Raw genomic sequence first — 18,206 nt, 5'->3', positions numbered from 1 at the left:
TGCATACATGGAATGGGGGAGCAGGGCAGTCTAGGTTCACTCTCCATTCCCCCATCACTCCACTCCCTACCCTCCATCCTCCTACCTGCTCCATCCCCCACTCCCACCCTGGTGGTGCCTAGATTTACCTATGGAAGACTCAGAGGGAGGGAGACAGACAGGCAGCAAGGTCAAGTATTTAAGCCAGACCTTGGCTGCTGCAGGCCCACAAATTCAGGGGCTTGTGCTGTAGGGTATGGGCCTCCTTTCCTCCTTCTGCCAGTGTCCTCCTACCCTGCCCTAGCCTTGGCCTGTGTCCAGTTCACTGTGGGAGGCTAGGCAAGCCACCTGCCCTCCTTCTCTGAGCCTCAGTATCATCGTCATTCCTGGGACCCTCCAGATTGATGGATCCTTCCATAGCTGAGGATGATGCTCTCCTGCCACCCCATCTGTGTTGCTCTCATCTCTGTCCTACTCTGTAAAGTAGCTACTATGGAGACCACAGCCAAGGGGGCTGCTTCTGATGGGCACAGGAATGGACACAGGAGGGGATCTCTGCCCTCAGGACTGAGTACCACTAGGACAGCGCCATCATCTTCCATGGGGGCTTAATAAGCACCTACTATGCACTGAGCATGGAGTAAGCCAGGGAGCAGTCAGATGGGCTGCAAAGGGCCTTGCCAGCTCCAAGCAGGACCTGCCTGTTGTCCAGCTGACCTCTGCCCATCCCTTAGTGCTTGACTGGAAGTCACTTCCCTGAAGCCTCCCCTGACTTCCCTTGTGGGTCAGGGGCTTCCTAGGCTGCCTGAAGGCTCCCCCATTCTTGTCTTGCGATAGTCTTTGCTGCCTGCCTTTCAAGGCTCTGTGCCTGGGAGAGTCAGGGGCAGTGGCCACCTGTCCTTGGCTGGAGCTCCAGGCTAGCACATACCAAGTGCCCAATAAATGTTTGCTGAACAGAGTCTACACAGATGTCTGCAGGCAAATCTAGTTGTGTCTTTGGAAGCTGGAAAAGCTTTTACACTGTTTGGGACAGGGCCTCCATATGGGCCTAGCTTTGCTGGTGCCATGAGGCAAAGGCCACTCCACGCACCCTCCTGTGGCTCTTTCACAAGGAGATGCCCCAGCCCAGGGGCTGCCTCCAAGGTCTGTCCTTAGGGGAGAGGGGGAGGTGGGTCCAGGAACCCATGGGGCTATGTTATTTAATTGGGTAGGGGCAGGGCCTAGGCATCAATATTTTTCCAGAGCCACCCAGGTAAGCCCAGGTAGAGAATTATAGCTGTAGGGACAGGAAAGTAAATGCAGGATCACCCCTCCCCCTTGCCCCACCCAGCACAGGGTACTTCCCCAGGGAAGGCGGGGGTGGGGGCTGGCATACTGGTTCTGGGGAGTCTTCTGGTTGTGGTACCTGTGGAAGCCAGCTGTTCCTAGATGCCTATGCATGTGGCCAGTGGCCAGAGTCTATGGTCTGTCTCAGGGAGATCACTGGGCCTCCTCAGCTGGCTGCCACACTCCTTCCTGACTGCTCCTCTGTGTTGACACTTGGTCCTGCCTCAACTACTCTGCTGACCACTCCACAGCCTGCCCGAATTTCAGGACCCACCTCCTGACCTCCCCTTCCCGCCCAAGTCCGCTTAGCTGCATGCTGGGCCTGTTCTCCAGGAGCTCACAGTCTATGGGAGACTGTCAGTGAAGAAGAAATGGAAGCAAGGCTGAGTAAATGATAACTATGCATGGCTGGCGCTCCAAGCAGCATCCAAGGGGTGAGGAGACACCACCTCTGGTATTAGTGGGGGAGGTGGGGCAGGACTTATTCTCCAGATGGAGTTCTGACAGGCCTTCTCAGGGTTGCGGCCATTCCCATGGTCCTAGGCCTCTCCCACTCAGAGCTGTGGAGGCCCTGGGGAAAGCACTTGGACCCACTTTGCTCTGAGAGAAAGCCACTGGTGGGGGTGGGGAGGCAAGGACAAGGGACAGGGGCACGGTAAGGGAGGGGCTCATCCATATGATCCAACCCCAGTTCCCGAAGCTCCAGGTGGTGTCCATCCCTGTGCTGCTGATGTGTTCCCCAGGCTGCTGCACCCCTGGACAGTGCCTCCTAGCACCCAGGATGCCTTGGGCTGTGCACAGCTCCTGACTGGGGCCCCACAGCCCTAACTTCACTGGCACAGAGCAGCTGGAGAGGGGTGGCAGGAAACAAGCCCAGAGGCCATTAAGTGGTGTGATTGCCGTGATTCCTGATCCAGTGCCGGGGGAAATAAATTTCATAGGGGATTTTCAGATTGGTGGCGTATGAAAGCCATTACTCTAACATGGAGAAGGGTGGGGACTTCATGGGGCTGTCCAGAGGGACGGAGCCAGAGCCATGGACTCTGCTGGCCTTGCTCTACTTACCTGCTGCCTGTTAGAAAGCCTGGTCCAGGGGACCGGAATCAAGGAGGGGAGAAGCTGTGAGTCACAAAGAGAGCCCCCTTTATGACCTTGTTTGAGTCATTTTGTGCCTTAGTTTCCTAATCTCTAAAATGGGATCACGTTTCCTGTATTTTATAGTTGTGAAGATGGAGTGTCCAGTCTTTTAGCTGACACTTTTTGAGCACCTGCCCCCGTACTCAAGAGATGGTGTTTTAGTGACAGTATCTGTGTTAAAAATACCAGGAAACTTGTGAGTGCTTTGCACTTGTGGGCGCCTCTGACTGGAGTGGCAGCAGGAGGGTCTCACTGGCAGAACCCCCATCTAGGCCATGGAAATAATAATACTATCCCCCACCTCTAATGTGTATATGGTGGAGGCTCACAGCTTCCTGCTGCCCCCAGCCAGGGGGCTCAGAGGGTGGGGGTGGAGGTCACAGGTTGCAAAGTACCTGGCAGTGTTGGAGGCAGTGAAGGAGGCTCTGCACCAGGGCCAGGTTTTAAGGGCACTGGGTAGTCTGTGGAACAAATGAGTGCATGAAATTAGTTCCCAGGAGACCAAGCACTTCTCTGCCAGTTCCCCTTTCTCCCTTGCCCAGAGGGCCCACCTTCCCTGGGTCCTTCCACACCCAGGCAGCCCAGGGCCTACTCTTCCCAGATGGAGAACTTTCACAGGGCGGGGGCTGTGTGTTAAGCACCTCTCCCAGCAGGGCAAGTAGTAGGAAACCTCATGTTAAATAAAATTCACAAAGTTGATGGGTAGCCACTCTGAACCCCGCTTTCTCACATGGGGACATGTGACTGGGGGACTTGGGGACATGTGGACTGGGCTGGTAAACATAGGTCAGATGCCATGGCAGGGGTGGCCCACAAGTCAGCGCAAGGGGGACACGAGGGCCTGCTCCCCTCATCTCCCTGCTGTCAGGAGCCCAGCACCCTCCACCCTCTGGCACGTGGAGGTGCTCCCTGCGTACCTGGGGTTGGAATTCTGCAGGACTCCGTGTGGGAGAGCAGCCTGCCTTGGTGCCTGTGGCTGGTCTGGGTGTGTTCATGGGACTTCGTTGTGGGCAGAGCTCACCTCTCTCCTGGGCTTTGTGCCTGCCGCACCCTCTGTCTGGACTGCCCACCAGCTCTGCAGTGCCACCTTCACCTGGCCAGTCCCCCAGGTTGGGTCAGGCCCTTGGCATGCATCACTAGACTCCTCTTCCCTCCACTCATCGGGTCTGGATCAGATCTGATGTCTGTTCTCCTTGAATTCCAAGCTCCTGAGGGCAAGGCTCACACCTGCCCTGATCACCACTGTTTCCCTTCCCAGTGCCCAGCCTGCAGCCTGGCCCAGTAACCATCTGAATGAATGAATAGAGAGTACATGAGCTAGTGGGGAATTTGTGGAAGGCTGGAAACAACCTGCAGAATATTTTGTCAGGAATAAGCCCCGCTCTCCTTAAGCCAGCCCCAAGGACAACTCAGGCTCACCAGGCAGAGTGGCTCCTCTCGGCCTGGCCACCTCCCTGGGGCTCCTCAGAAGGAGGGGCACTTGCCGAGGTGGCTGCTGAATCCCCCTCCTTGCTGCAGCTCTGGATGCCACGCAGCCCACAGAGGGGATTTGCATTGCTAAAGGATTCACCACAGAGCACCTGAGAGTAACCAGCCCAAAGCGTGTCAAGGCGGGTTGAGCACTCACATTCGATTTACATGCAGCTTCGAGGCTCTGAGAAGCTAGGTGCTAGCAAGAAGCAAATCCCAGAGGAAGTGGGCATCCCTCCTTCCAACCTAGTCCAGGCTCTCTAGGGGGGAATTGGAGGGGGCGTGGGCTTCACAGTGCTGAGACAACATGCCTATGGTAGGACAGCTCTGGAGGGGTATAAGGAATAATTTCCCAATTATTGGGGAGGCAGTAGGGGCTCGAATGTAAGGGCAGGCCCCTTCTCAAAGCTGGAAAAGGTCATAAATGAGGGGGTAGCCCTTATCTGCACCCTATTTCCTACTTTAAATCTTGGCCATTGGCATCCACCTTAAGATTAGGGAGGCCCTAGAAGACACGCCCTGGTCTCTGGAGCCATACTTTGCTGGGTTCAAATTACAGTTCAGCATAGACTGGCTGTGTAGCCTTGAGTGTGTTGCTTCACCCCCTGGGCCTCAGAGTCTTCATCCATGAAGTGGGCCTGGACTGGTCTGCACCTAGCCGTGGGTGCTGTGTGACATCAGTGGGAACCACACACAAAGCATCCAGCATACAGTGAGTGCTCCACATCACTGGTCCTTTCCTTGGTGTTATGCCACCTGCTGAAGTTGGAGGCCCTTTCCCAGCCCTGCCCTGCAGCTTCTCTCCCACTGCTGAAGGAGGTGAACAGGGTAGACATCAGTCTGGTGAGGGCAGGATGTTTGGGTAAATATATCCTGAGGCATTTCCAGAAGACTCTTCTTTGCCATACTGCAAGCTAAGCTCTGAAGGGAGCTTGGTGATGGGACCAGGCTACAGCCCCAACTTAAGGCAAGGGTCAGTAAAATGAGGTGAGGACTATAGGTTAGGGACGGGGTGGAGGAAATCCAGGAAGACTTCCTAGTGGAGATGACTTGGTGGAAGGGACACAAGGCCAGAGAACAAAGCTGGGCCTGATAGGTTTAGTTATGGTCTTTGCTCCACCTCGTCTCTGTACCTGGATGTCCTCCGGGGCCCTGCCATTTTCCACAGGGAGATCTCTGTCCTGAAGAAGAACAGAGGATCCTGAGTGGGCGGGGGGGGGGGGGGGTCTCTGTTCTCCTCAAGGCAGGAGGCCATGTCAAGGATGCACACAGAGGACAGCTATTTGTGGCTCATCGAGGATTTGACTCACTTTGGGGGGTGGGGAGGATGTGCAGGAGGGGAGATGGGGACGAATGAATCACAGAATCTGACTGGAGTAGTTGGTGACACATGGATAGAGCCTGTGTTACCACTTCCAATCAGGCTTCAGCTATTGGTATGGGGCAGGGATTGGCAGCTGAAGCTCCTGGGTTCCTCCCTGACCCACCTGGTGACCTCTCCAGATGCTTCAACCCTACTGTGCACCTCTTGAGACCAGGCTTGGATGTGGCTCCCCCGTGACAGCACAGGGATGGGCATACAGAGGCTGCGGCGATATATCCCCCTCCTAAGAGTCAGCTTTGTTAACGTTGGTTTATCCATTTGCTAAATGGGCCTGAGTAGGGGTTACCTTCCCATTGTGCCCGACTCCCTGGGGAATATGCTGGAGAAAGAAGCAGGTACTGCAGACCTAAAAATGTCCATGATCTGTGCCAGTGACTAGGGCAGGTGGCTCCCAGCCTGGGGAGCAGACGGTGGATTCTGGGCAGAGTGGCTGGCAGATACCCTGTGTCCTTGGCTGGGACCCTTTGCTTTACTCTGGAGAGGCTTCAGCTGGTTCTTGAACTCTTCTTGTTCACTGCTGTGTCCCAGCCCTAAACTGCTGGGAAATTCACAAACAATGACACCTGGGTGTCGGTGCCCCGGAGATCCATGATCCTCACCCACCAGGGGAGCTGAGGTGGATGATCCGACTGCCACTGCAGTTTGAAAACCACAACTCCATCTGTCCACAGATGGGAAACTGAGGCACAGAGATGGATGAGCATGCACAAAGCCCATGGACTCAGGCGCTAGGAATCAGAATCCAAACATGCAGGAGAAGGCACCATGGGGCAGGGGTGGGTAGAGTCGCTGGGGTGCCCCAGATGGGACAAGAAAACAAGAGATATGGAGAAGACAGCCCAGGTCTGGGCTACTCCTTCCCTGCACTTTCTTTTTGCTTCCTGGAAAAATTGGCTGCTCCAGCGCCCAGCCCTTCTGGGAGAGCCATGAATTATGCACAGAAGCCACAGGCCTGGGCAGGCCCATCATAAATGAACTTTAATAATTCATACGGAGAGGAGCCAGGGAAAGGGAGGGCCTCCCGGGCCAGCCCTGGGGCAGCCACTAGACTTCCAGCCCCTCTGCAGCCTTCTCCTATCAGCCCACCTGCCTGCTCCTGTGGCACGCAAGGTAGGGCAGGGTAGTGGGGAGGTCACCCGACTCTGGGGAGGTGCAGCCACTTAGCAAATGGCCTATTCTTCCTGGCTGAAGAACGGCTGAAGAACGAGAGCCTCCTCCCTCAGGGCTCATAGCCCCAGGCAGAGGCGGACTGTAGACAAAAGAGAGGATGTCCGGTGCAATGCTAGCTAACATAGTACCCCCAGGAGGCATGTGGAGATCAGTTGCTGTTTGGGGGGCCCACTTAAAGTGGAGTGTGAAAGTGGACTTCACCAAGCAGTTGATGTGTGTGCAGAGACCTGAAGGCAGTGAGAGAGGGGCCCCCTGGACTTCTGAGGAAGAACCGATCGAGGCAGGGGGAACAGCATGTGCAAAGGCCTGTGCACAGAGTACAGGAGTCTATTCAAGCCCCAGTGAGGAGGCCAGTGTGGCCTGAGGAGCAAGGGCAAGGATACCACTGGGTGGACAGCCGCTGGACAGACTTTGCCCTCCTGTGATGGCATAGAGCTGCAGCATAGTGTTGAGAGAGGAAGGACATAATTCCAACAGGCTGTGCATGGAGGTGAACGGACCAGGAAAGGTGAGAGTGAGGGCAGAAGCTGAAGACCGGTGAGCTGACGACTGTATGTGTCCTAGGGAGAGATGGTGGCAACCCGGGGCAGGCTGTGGGCCAGGGAGGTGGTAGGCAGCGGGCAGATTTGGACACTTTGTACAGGTGTGGTGAACAGGACTTGCTGATAGAGAGAAAGCAGATTCCAGGTCACCCTGAGGCTTTGGGCCTGAACAGAGGGAGCTGCCATCAGCTGAGTCAAGGGAAGTAGGTGGTGAGGGAGAGAAGGGAGAGTGAGGATCCAGAGGGAGGTCGGGGAATCGGTTTTGGATCCATTCAGTTTGAAAGGCCTGTTAGACATCCAGGTAGCCATGGGACACCAGCAGCTGGACATTTGAGAACTGGGGTCCTGAGGAGAGGTGTGTGTCATCCTGACTGGCATTCATTAGCTATGTGACCTTGGGCACATCACTCAGTTGCTCTGTGCCTCAGTTTCCCCCTCTGGGGAGTAGGGTTGAACGACTGACTTGAAGATGAATCGAGGCAGTGCAGTGAGAGCCCTGGCCTGTCACCGCTGTGATGCCTGACTCACAGGCACAGGCCCCAGGAAGGAAGACCCCAATTAGAGCCCTTGGGAAATGAGTCTCCAGATGGCCTGTGGAGGCCTCAGACCGCTCCTCCTTGGGCAAAGAGACACAAACGGAGATCTGGAGAGACGAAGCACAGGGCTAGATGTGGGCCACAGAGCAGGGCTTGTTATACGACAGGGGCTGGGGGGACGACGGCCTCAGAGCTCCTCCTTCCCACCCAGGCCATCACCAAGGCCCTCCAACATGAACTCTGGCCTGGGTCCCCATGCCTTCCCTGCCCCTTGGTGCCTTCCCCAGCCACTCTCCAGGTACTGCAAGGGCTGCTCTCATGGAGGCTGGAGCCGTCCCCCTTAGGCTCTTCTCCCTACTGCTGAAAACTCCAGACCAGGTATGGTGAGCAGGGTCCTGCTCAGGAACCCCGTGACTGTGGGTGTGACAACCACCTCACTCCCAGAGAGATGAAAGGATGTTACCAAGGTCACAGAGCTAACCGTGGCAGAAACTGAAGTCAGGCTCAGGTGACCCTCCATGCTTTCCTAACCACTGCTGGGGAACCTCTTTCCCCTTCTCAGCCAGAACAACCCTGGCTGAGGCCTACATCGTCTATGGGTCCTTCCTGACTGCTGCTGCCCCTGTATGCCTTAATCCTGCACTGATGGTGGGGAGTGAGGCCGAGGTCTGTGACCATTTGCTGTGTGAGTCTGGACACTCTCCATCCCTCTCTGGGCCAAGTGGGCTGCCTGGCGCTCCCAGCCCGGGGCCATGCTGCTCTCTGGCTCCAGGTCTTCTCCTGCCCTCCCCCCACTCAGGCTGTTAGGAGTAAATACTGGGCTGGACCCAGCGCCCTAATTAAAGCTGGCTGATTGTTCACTGTTAGTCTGAGGGAGGGAGGCACAGTCTCGCTGCCTTCTAGCTGAGAGCCAACTAGAAGGAAAAGCTTTTTCCCCAGGAAAGATAGGGAAGGGACAGCCCGTAATTAATAACCTCATTAAGGAGCAGTATTTGGGCAGGGTCCCAAGATACACATAGTCGAGGCCGATGGATTTGGACTAATTCGAGCTTTGGCAGCACCAGCCCCTCCCCAGCTCCCCCGGGTCTCTGAGAATCGCTTGTGATAAGTGGACTGCCTTTGTCCCTGTGTGCTTGGGGATGGTGGGATGGGGATGGCATAGGGGGTCAGGTGCTATGTTGCCCATACTATAGGGGTTTGTTTAGCTGAATCACGAATCAGTTGAAGATGGGCCAGTTTCTTTGAGTCCTTTGCCTCAGTTTACCTATTGAAGGGGTGATGGCTAGCTGGGGAGCCTCATTCCACCATGAATCAGCTGGTCCAGCATGCTCCCCACTCACCCCGTGCTGACTGGCCTCCACATCTGTAGGCGCTCTCATGTCCTTGGCCAGGAGTAGCTGGGCGCAGTTGTTCTCTCAGGAGCGAATGACCTTGGCTAGACTTTTCCCCTCTGCCATCCTTGGGAGGCTGCGATCGAATCAGGGTCAGGGGTTTTACACTGGCTTTGAGCCCTGAAAAAGGCCTTTGAGGCTCAAGCATCTTCTCTCTTGAGTAGGCAAAGGGAAGTTTTCTCTGATCACGGGAGGCCCTGCCCTTCCCAGGGATTACGCCTCTGTCAAGGTCTCTAGGGCAGTGCAGGGAAGGGCTGCAGCCCACCTGGAGGCCTCAGTCTAAGGAAGAGGCACAGCAATCCCATGCTTAGTGAGCTGCAGGTCTGCGGAAGAAGATTGGACTGTGGGTCTGTGCACATGAGTGTGTGGGGCAGTCATCATTGCTGACATTCCTTCCACGGGACCCTGGTGTCCACCTGCCTCTTCTTTGGGTCCTGAGAGTAGACACGTGGTAAGCTTTATCTCTGTTTTCCAGATAGGAAAACTGAGGCCTAAAAGGACACATCTGGCTCAAGGCTTCAGAAGAGCCAGGGCTGGATCCTGGCACTCAGTCTAGGTGGAGAGGGACATTCACCTGAGTGGTCAGGGAGGACTCCCTGGTAGAGGTGGCTCCGGAGGTGCCACAATCCTGGGGTGCAGCCTTGAGTTTTCTGCTATTTACAGCAAGGCTGTAATCTAGGGGAGGGCTGGCCATGGCTGGTGCTCTGCTTCAGCAGAGGCTACAGCTGTTCTCTGAGCTTTGGGTGACTGTTGGGGGACTGACACAGGCCCCCTAGGCCAGGGTGGGGAGTGGCCCCCTTGCCCACTCACCAGTTATTTTCCCCTGGGCTGGGGTCAGCCTGACACAGGCCCTCTATCCCACCTCTCTTGGGCTTTGTTCATGTCTGTATCTCTCTGTCTGTCTCTTACTACCCTTCTCCTGCCCTATCTTTTCTTCTTTCTCCTTCAGAAGACTGCGAAGGCACCGAGGTGGGAGGTGGCAGGCCAGCTGAAATATAATCAGAATAATTAAATAGCAATTTATTTTAAATCATCGCCTCCCCCAGAGCTGGGAGAATAATTGGCCAGCCTGTCATGAGAGAAGCAGGAGACCTGTGGGCTGCCACTACTGCCAAGTTTGGTTCACATGCCCTTAGCAGCAAGTGGCCTCCACTGTGCCTGCTCCCCCACACCCCTCACCTGCCCCAGCCTAGTCCTCTGTTTTGCCATCTGCCCCTTCCGCTTCACCTACAATTCCACACTTGGCACACCTCCAACCCCAACATGATGGCTGCTCTGCTGAGCTAGTCGGGGGACAGTAGATTGCTCATAGGTATCCAGTGGAACCAGATTTATCCAGGCAGTCTGCCTGGTGGAGGCAGCCTACAGCTGGGCTTTGATGGCAAAATGCCTCCATAGCAGTGGTAAGGACGACACCGCAGAGGCAGATATTGGGAGGCCCCTATTAGGCCTTGGCCTCCCTGGACCTGCTCCTGTCTGCTCTGGAACAAATCCTGCCTCCTTCCCTCCTTGCCCTTCTGCAGGGTCCAGCCGCCCACACCCACCCATGCCCTCCGAGGGTAAACCTGCAGTGTCACCTGTCTCTGGTTTTTTGATTTGTTTAATTATAGATGAGTTTTCTGCATAATTTATTCCAAAAGCCTGGATTATACTGTACAATTAAATCACATTCTGATCAACAACTTTGCGTATAAAATTAACAACTGGCAACAGTTTAATCTGTGCTGCTGCATCTGCACATAGGCTCTTTCCTTTTTTCCCCTCATCCCTCTCCCCCTCTCCCCTTCTCTGGGCTTCTCCTACCCCCTCCCCCTGCCCTGCCCCTCCCCTCTGGGGGAGCCTGTGCAGCTCAGAGCTGGAGGCCCCCAGGGTGGGCTCTGTAGTTTGACCAGGGCCTCCCCTGGGTACTAACTGGGGTCTCAGTGGTTCTGCCTGCCAAAGGGGGTCCTCATCCCCAGCTCCTCACCATACATGTGGATGACCTTGCTCCCTTGCCTGATAGTGACAAGGCCTCTTCTTTCACTTACTCTTTTCAGTTCTGAAGCGTGCCCTGGAGAGCAAGGCCTGGTGTCCTGCAGCCCCTTGGTCTTCTTCCCACTGGGCTGCCCTCAGCCTGCCCTCAGCCTGCCAGGGCTGGGACGAGTGTACCTCTGCCCTTTGCCCACTCCTGGCCTCTCTTAGCCATTAGGGGAATCCTTTCTACACTGCCTCCCTCCACATCCTTCTCCCCAAGTGCAGGCATTCCTAGGAGATTTTATAAACACCGGGGGCTGTATTGGATAGGCTTCTAGCCCCCAGGAGTGCCTGGTAAGTATGCCAGACATCAAGGCTGCCACGTAGATTTGGCCATTGACACTATTCAGCCAGTCATTTCCCCTATTTACAGACCAGAATGCCGAGATTTGAAGGGAGCTCAATCCAGGGGCACCTGGGTGGCTCAGTTGGTTGGGCAGCCGACTTCGGCTCAGGTCATGATCTCACAGTTTGTGAGTTCGAGCCCCGCGTCGGGGGGCACAGAGCCCGACAGCTCAGAGCCTGGAACCTACTTCAGATTCTATGTCTCCCCCTCTCTCTGCCCCTCCCCTGCTCACGCTCTGTGTCTCTCTGTCTCTCAATAAATAAACGTTAAAAAAAAAAAAAATTGAACGGAGCTCAATCCTCCCCCTCCCTCCAGGTCACACAGCCAGCCACTGCTGCAGGAGGCTGCCCAGAAGCTGCCTTGTCCTGGAAGGGTGGGGTCAGGGAGCTGATGGAGCCAGGAGGACAGGTCTGGCTTCTTTCTAAGTATGTGGCCCTGTACTCATCCTTGCCAGGGGCCTCAGTTTTTTAGCTTATGGAATGGGGCCCCAGTGCCTGCACCTCCCTGGGTTCAGGCACATGGAGGTTACAGGGATATAAGGCTCTGTCCTCAGCCTCTCCCTCTCCTGCCCATGCCAGTCATCCTGAGGGCTGCAGCCCCTGGCTGCACGTGCCTCCTCCCAGACACTCTCTCTCCTCCCTGTCTTGCTAATTTGGCACTTAGAGACACTTGGAGATAAGCAGTGTCATCTCGATGAAGAGCATGGAAAATCACAGGGATGTAGGGAGCCAGCAGGTGGGCCTACCCTGTTGGGAGGGTGACCCACGGGCAACACTGTCTGACCAGGGAGACGTTGCAGAGCTAGGCACCTGGACCCAGGCTAAAGGGAGCTCAGACAAGATTTGGTTAGCTTGCTTTTGACCCAGCAGGTCCGTGGATCCTGATATATCCCCCATACTTCCAAATCCCCCATGCCATTCTGCTAGAAAGAGTATGACTGTATCTGGCTAAGGTTAGCCTTGGCTTGGTGGGTGGTTTCTCTAGCCTTCAGACAGGAACTCTATAGGTGCATAGTTGACTCCTGGCCTCATTAGTTCCTTTTGTCACCCTTTGGAGCCAGCACTGGTACCCTAGCCAAACCCTGGAACCCACAGAATCTCTTCTCTGTGACAGTGAAATGATTTATTTATCATGTTCTTTTTATTTTATTTCACTTATTTATTTTTTTTAACATTTATTTATTTTTGAGAGACAGAGCGTGAGTGGGGGAGGAACAGAGCAAGAGGAATACACAGAATCTGAAGCAAGCTCCAGGCTCTGAGCTGTCAGCACAGAGCCCAATGTGGGACTTGAACTCATGGACCATGAGATCATGACCTGAGCCAAAGTCAGACGCTTAACCGACTGAGCCACCCAGGTGCCCCTATCATGTTCTTTTTAATCCTGAGACATACATATTGCCTTCCTAATTGGGTTTGGTTTAGGTGAATAATTAGAGTAACTTATTTTCCCTGGCATTATGTAGCTGGGGCCTGGGGTCTGTCCGTCAGGCCCAGGGTGCCAGACCAAGGGCTAGAGCCACCCCTAGATCCCAGGAGGATGTGTGTGTCCTGATGTGTCATGGGTGGACCCGTCCCTGTGGCCTACAGCAGAGTCTAGAGCTGTTTAGTCTGGGAGTGGAAGTGGGAAGATTGTATGTGCCTGTGAGCATGAGTGTGTGTGTGTGTGCGTGTATGAGTGTGAATGAGAGAGTGGGAGGGAGGAAGGGAAGGAAAGAGTGTGTGTGTCTTGGGAGGAATTCGACTTTATCCTGAGATTTGGCTCTTCTAAATTCTTTTAGTGTTGAAATAGTCTTTTTAGATGAAATGATGATGATTGTAATAATAATGTGTTGTCTGAACAAAATAAAAACTTGGCATCCGTGTCTGTTCTTCCAATTAATTTTCTTTTACTTATCTGTGAGATCCTAGAATGAGAGACCTATAGATACAGTAGGAAAGAGTCAACAGCCTGGGGCTGAATCAGTGGTGTGCTAGTAAATGTTTACAAGTCACTTTCCAGGGGGAAAAACTGTGATTTGTAGCATTTACTGATTTCTGCAGTATAAATATTCCCACTATGGCCAATTTCAAGTTCTCAAAGTGACAGTCCTGAATGCAGAGCTGGGAGGAAGTGCACACTCTTGGCCCTTGGTGACTCTAGCATATGCGTGCATCAACTTCTGTGTTCACTTCTTGGGTGGGTGATCTTGGGCTAGTCACAAAAAGCCCCTGTGTCTCAGTTTCCTCATCTGTAAATTGGGGATGATAACGTTTGCTTCTTTGTGAGGACTGAAGCGAGAGAGCAGGTGGCATGCCGGCACCATTCCATGTGCATAACGGGTGCCCTTGTACATATTAGTCCCAGGAAGGATTATGATTGGCATTCGTCCCCTAGACCAGTGAATGGCTGAGGTCAGGGCCAGGGCAGAGCTAATGGTTCCCTTTGGAGAGCAGCTCCTTGACCTCACCCATTTTTGTACCTAGCTGGACACAGGACTGTGCAGCAATCCATCTCAACATTAGCCCCCCCGGGGCTCCGTCTCGGGAGCACAAAACAGCCACCTGCCCCACTGTCCATCCACAGCCAGGGCCAAGCAATCAGCACCTGGTACACAGGAGCAGGGGCCAAGCAAGCTCTCCATTCTCTGCTGGGCTTTGCCCTCCTCCTGGCTAGCAGCTGATGCCTGCTTGCCCTTTGTAGCCTGGTCTGCAGCCTGGCCTCCTCCTGGGCGTGGGGTTAGTTTTTTCCCCATGGTGGGGAGTGGAGGTGGGCATCAGGCTGTGGCTCAGCCAGCAACAAGCTGAAGCTAATACCTGTTTCTTTTGATGTTATTTTTTTTTTCCATCATGGTCCTGACATTCAGCTTGGCAAATTGCAATTAGTGATCCGCCCGCCTCCTGCTCCAAGTTCCCATGCCAACCGACCCGGGCACACACAATGGCACAGGCCCAGCCCCCCAGCCACAGGCCTGAAGATGGATGTGGGGCAGGGGGCTGGGGTGGCGGCTTAAGCTCTTCTGACCCAGGGAGCTAGCAGAGTCCTGGCCCTGAGTGGCACTGGGGAGTGTAAGGGAGGTAGCAGGCCCAGGGCCAGACACAACCTCCTGGATCCTATGGCTTCTGGGTCCCTCCTCCAGAGGCTGGGGGGCTGGTATCACCCAACTCGTATCTTGCCCTGTGGACTGTGCTTAACCCGTGGTGTATTTAAATCTCTGTGGTAACCCTCCTATGAGCCCTCCCTGGAACGGCCTTGTTCTGCATCTGGTGGGTTGAGGAAGTTGAGATGCCTTTTCAGATGCATTGGTGCAGAGGCCTGTGTCACAGCAGAGAACACCTTTGGAAGTGTGGAGAACATCTCTCTGGCTGGCTTTTGTCAAGGACCGCTATGATTTTGCTCACCTGATCTCGTACTGCCTGAAGGAAGGGTCACAGGTTAGAACCTGGGCCAAGCCTCTCCCCAGATGCCATTCCCGTTCATGCATGTGGGCTGAGAATACTGAGCTGTGTGGCCATCTGTCCATCCTGTCCACTCACAAATATTCCTGTGCAACACCCTTCACCACCTGCTTTCATGTCCTTCTCATACCCTGCGAGGTGGCCCTAAATTATTCCCAATTTCTGGAGGAGGAAACTGAGACACAGATGGGGTAGTATGAGTTCACAGTAACACGAGTGTGAAGGAGACCTGCTCAGGCAGGTGGCTTAGGTGAAAGACTCTGGAGGTGCCAGGCCTCCAGAAAGGGGTGGGACAGTCTGAACTGGACCTGTGGGTGGCCAGTTCATGCAGGGTGTGTATGTATGAGCTTCAGATAGCATCTGTTTCCCCGGGTGCTGGAAAGGTGAGGGCTGTCTCTGCCCCAGGTTCTCCATATCCTTCTCAGTTGAGGCCTACAGGGGGCTGGGAGGGGGGCAGGCAGGGATCTGCCCCCAGCTACACAATGACTTGGTGGTGGCAGCAGTGACTCCTGTTCCCTCCCCTTCCTCAGGCCCCACCCAGCCTTGGGGACAGGAGACTCTGAGATCCCAGCCTCCGCGTGGCTCACTCATGTCCCCCTCTTCCCTGGTGTCCAGAGTCCCCCTGTTCAGAGCATCCACATCAAGGGCTAGCTCTTCACAGTGAAAAATAGTCTCCCTGCAGGCTTCTTGGAGCTGCTGGACTCCCTCAGTGCATTTAAACTACAATCTGCTCTCCTCCCCGGCTGTCCAACAGTACGTGAGGAGAGCCTGGGCCACCAGGTCTAGTCTTCAAAAGGAATCATAGGCTCACTCTGCTTCCTAGCCTTTGTTTCTCCTCTAGTGAAAATTGAGTTCTGAAGGAGTGGCTGCTACTGGTCATGCCCCAGGTCACTCGGTGCTGGGCTGTCCCAGCACTGTGAGGGGGGGCCCTCCTGACACCTTTCTCCTCTATGCACACAGGATGCAGCACTGGGCCCGGCGCCTGGAGCAAGAGATCGATGGCGTGATGCGGATTTTTGGGGGCGTCCAGCAGCTCCGTGAGGTAAGCCCTGGTACCCTTTGCTTTCTGCTCAGAGACCCTTTTCTGAGTGGGAGTGGGAGAAGGACTTCAGAAATAAGGAGTGAGGAAGGTTTGGCATGGTGGGACACTGCTGGGCCCGTGGGGGCAGGTAGGGAAATAACTAGAAAATCAGTGGCTCCTCTAGGTCTTGGCCTGCTCTTCCCAGTACTGAACAGTATCCAGTGAGCTCCGATGTTGGGGTGTTGGGCTTTCAGGTTTTCAGGTGGGTGAGGTCTGTGTTTGAGGCAGCGCCTGAGGCAGGAGGGCAGGCCCTGGAGGGTTCAGGATGCAGTTGTGCATGGAGGCTGAGGACTGTCCATGCAATGAGTGGGGTGGCCAGGCCAAACAACAGTGGAGAGCAGTGCTGGCTGCTCAAGGCGCTGTAGCAGGAGATGGGTTGAAAGCCTGTGCTTGGCAAGTTGAGGGATCAGGGCAGGAGGGGTGATTGATTAGGCACCAGCGACCACATTCATCCTCGGAGATTATGTTAATGTTTGAAATAGTGATGTGAAGAGCAGGCCATCCGTCACCCCCAGAAGGCTGCAAAATGTGTCGCTGTCAGGTTCCTGAGCCGTCGCTCTTTGTGTGGAGATGCAGAAGCTCTGAGAGCTGAGCTCTTGGAGTGCTTGGGGGGACTCCCAGGGACCTGTGGGACTTTGGGAGCTCGTTGCTAGAGGCTTGGGCCAGGACGCCTGACCAGAACCGAGCAGGGGATTAACAGGGTTCTTCTGCCGATGGTTGTCCCGGGAACAGCAGAGTAAACAGAGTTACTGTAGGTGGTTTAGCCAAGAGTCCAGGTCTTGACCCAGTGATTAGATATGCCTCTGTTTGTGTCATCCCTCTTGGTCAGGACTGGGATCAGCAGGTGTCACCTCTATGGGGAAGCTACCATGGGGTTTTGTCCTTGGTCCTTTCCCCCTGCTTGGCTTATAGCAGGCACTCAGGAAATAGGGGTGGCAGTGAGTATGTTGACACTGGCTGTGGATGTAGGACCGCTGGCACAAATGGGCTGATCAGGGGTGGCTAACAAGGTGGTAGCATGACAAGGAGAGAGAGTCCAGCTCTGAAGATCTCAGCCCCCAATTTGCTGGGTGTCCTCCCCGTAGTGGCCCAACCTCTCTGAACCTCCCAGCCCTGATTGCTGGGCTTGAATTGCAGTAACCCCCATCCCACTCTTCCTGTGAACTCTCAGTGACTCAGCCGTACTTGGAGGCCAGCAGAGCTTTCCAGAGAAGGCACTGTAGGAAAAGCTGTTCCAGAACAGAAGTGAATTTATGCTCAGGCATAGCACCCGGCACTAACTAGGTTCTAAGTGGGCACTGCCAAGTGTAGCCTTGTAGGTTAATGAAGAAATGATAGTTCCCTAGAATGTGTGCAAGGTGCCTTTCCAAGTTTTGTATTGTAACATAAGATGTACCCCACATAAGGAGTTAACTATGCACCTCCGGTCAAGAACCTTCCACGCTTCAAATTCTCAGTGTGAGGACATTATTTATTTTATAGTCATGGACAACTCAGACCCTGATAGTTTGCCAGCGAGAAAATAATGCACACGTTTCATGCATGCGATTTGGTTCTGTCTAAACCATTGAGCTCCCTGGCTGGTGAGAACCAGAGATAGAAGCCTAGCTCAGCACCCCTACTGTGTGCTCCTGGGAAAGTCCTGGACCCTCTCTGATTCTCATTCTTGGTCCATGGCATAGCTGGGAAGTCTGGCTAGAGGACAAGGTGGTGAGAATAGCAGTGGATAGGTTGACACAGATACACCCCCTTTTCTAGAAATATGAATTCCCCTTACTGATCATTTTCATTCGTAGGATGTGTTGATCATTTCCTTTCTGATGGGAATTGAGTGATTCCAGACACTTTTGTCAACGAGCACATCTTGCCCCGCCCCCACCTGGCCAGCCATAACCAAAGTCAGGCAGCCAGCTGTGGCAGACCTGAGACTTGGGATGGGACTCCTGTTCCAGGGTGCTGCTCCCCCTCTGGTTGCACCTCTTGGAAGGGTGGGCAGGATGAACCTGGGGAAGTGAGGAGCTGGGCTAGAGCAGGGGCCATGCTTGGTGTAGCTGTGGCCAGCCTGGCCGCAGGCAGAGGAGTGCTGACCTGGTATTCCTGGCTGGCTCCTCCTGGCATCCCTCTCCCTACCGACGGGTGCCAGCTCTCCAGCAGCTCTCTGTCCTGCTCCAGTTTTTTCTCACCGCTACCTCAGCCTCTTACTTCCCGCTGACAGCTCTGGGCCTGCTTCTTGGCACTGGACACTCTGGCGAGGTGGGCGGCAGGGAAGCAGGTGAAGAATTCTAGAGGAAAAGGACAATCCCACGGGAGTGGGAGGCAGCCAGCCTCCCCACCCCCTACAGCCCATCCCAAATCTGACTGAGTCACCATGGCTCTCCTTCAAATGCACGTGAG

At 54.6% G+C, this 18,206-nt stretch overlaps 1 protein-coding gene across 10 annotated transcripts in view; it reads left to right on the top strand.

Moving 5' to 3' along the window:
• The window catches only part of CACNA2D2 (calcium voltage-gated channel auxiliary subunit alpha2delta 2), a 143,811-nt gene that overhangs the window by 11,166 nt on the left and 114,439 nt on the right, over positions 1-18,206 (top strand). For all 10 annotated transcript variants that reach the window (XM_043587402.1, XM_043587397.1, XM_043587401.1 and 7 more), the window contains exon 2: positions 15,692-15,773. In XM_043587402.1, coding sequence (XP_043443337.1) covers positions 15,692-15,773 — 82 coding nt within the window. The remainder of the gene's footprint in view (positions 1-15,691; positions 15,774-18,206) is intronic.

Source organism: Prionailurus bengalensis, chromosome A2, assembly GCF_016509475.1.
Source record: "Prionailurus bengalensis isolate Pbe53 chromosome A2, Fcat_Pben_1.1_paternal_pri, whole genome shotgun sequence".
NCBI classification, from domain to species: Eukaryota; Metazoa; Chordata; class Mammalia; order Carnivora; family Felidae; genus Prionailurus; species Prionailurus bengalensis.
This window is presented reverse-complemented; position numbering and strand designations above follow the sequence as displayed.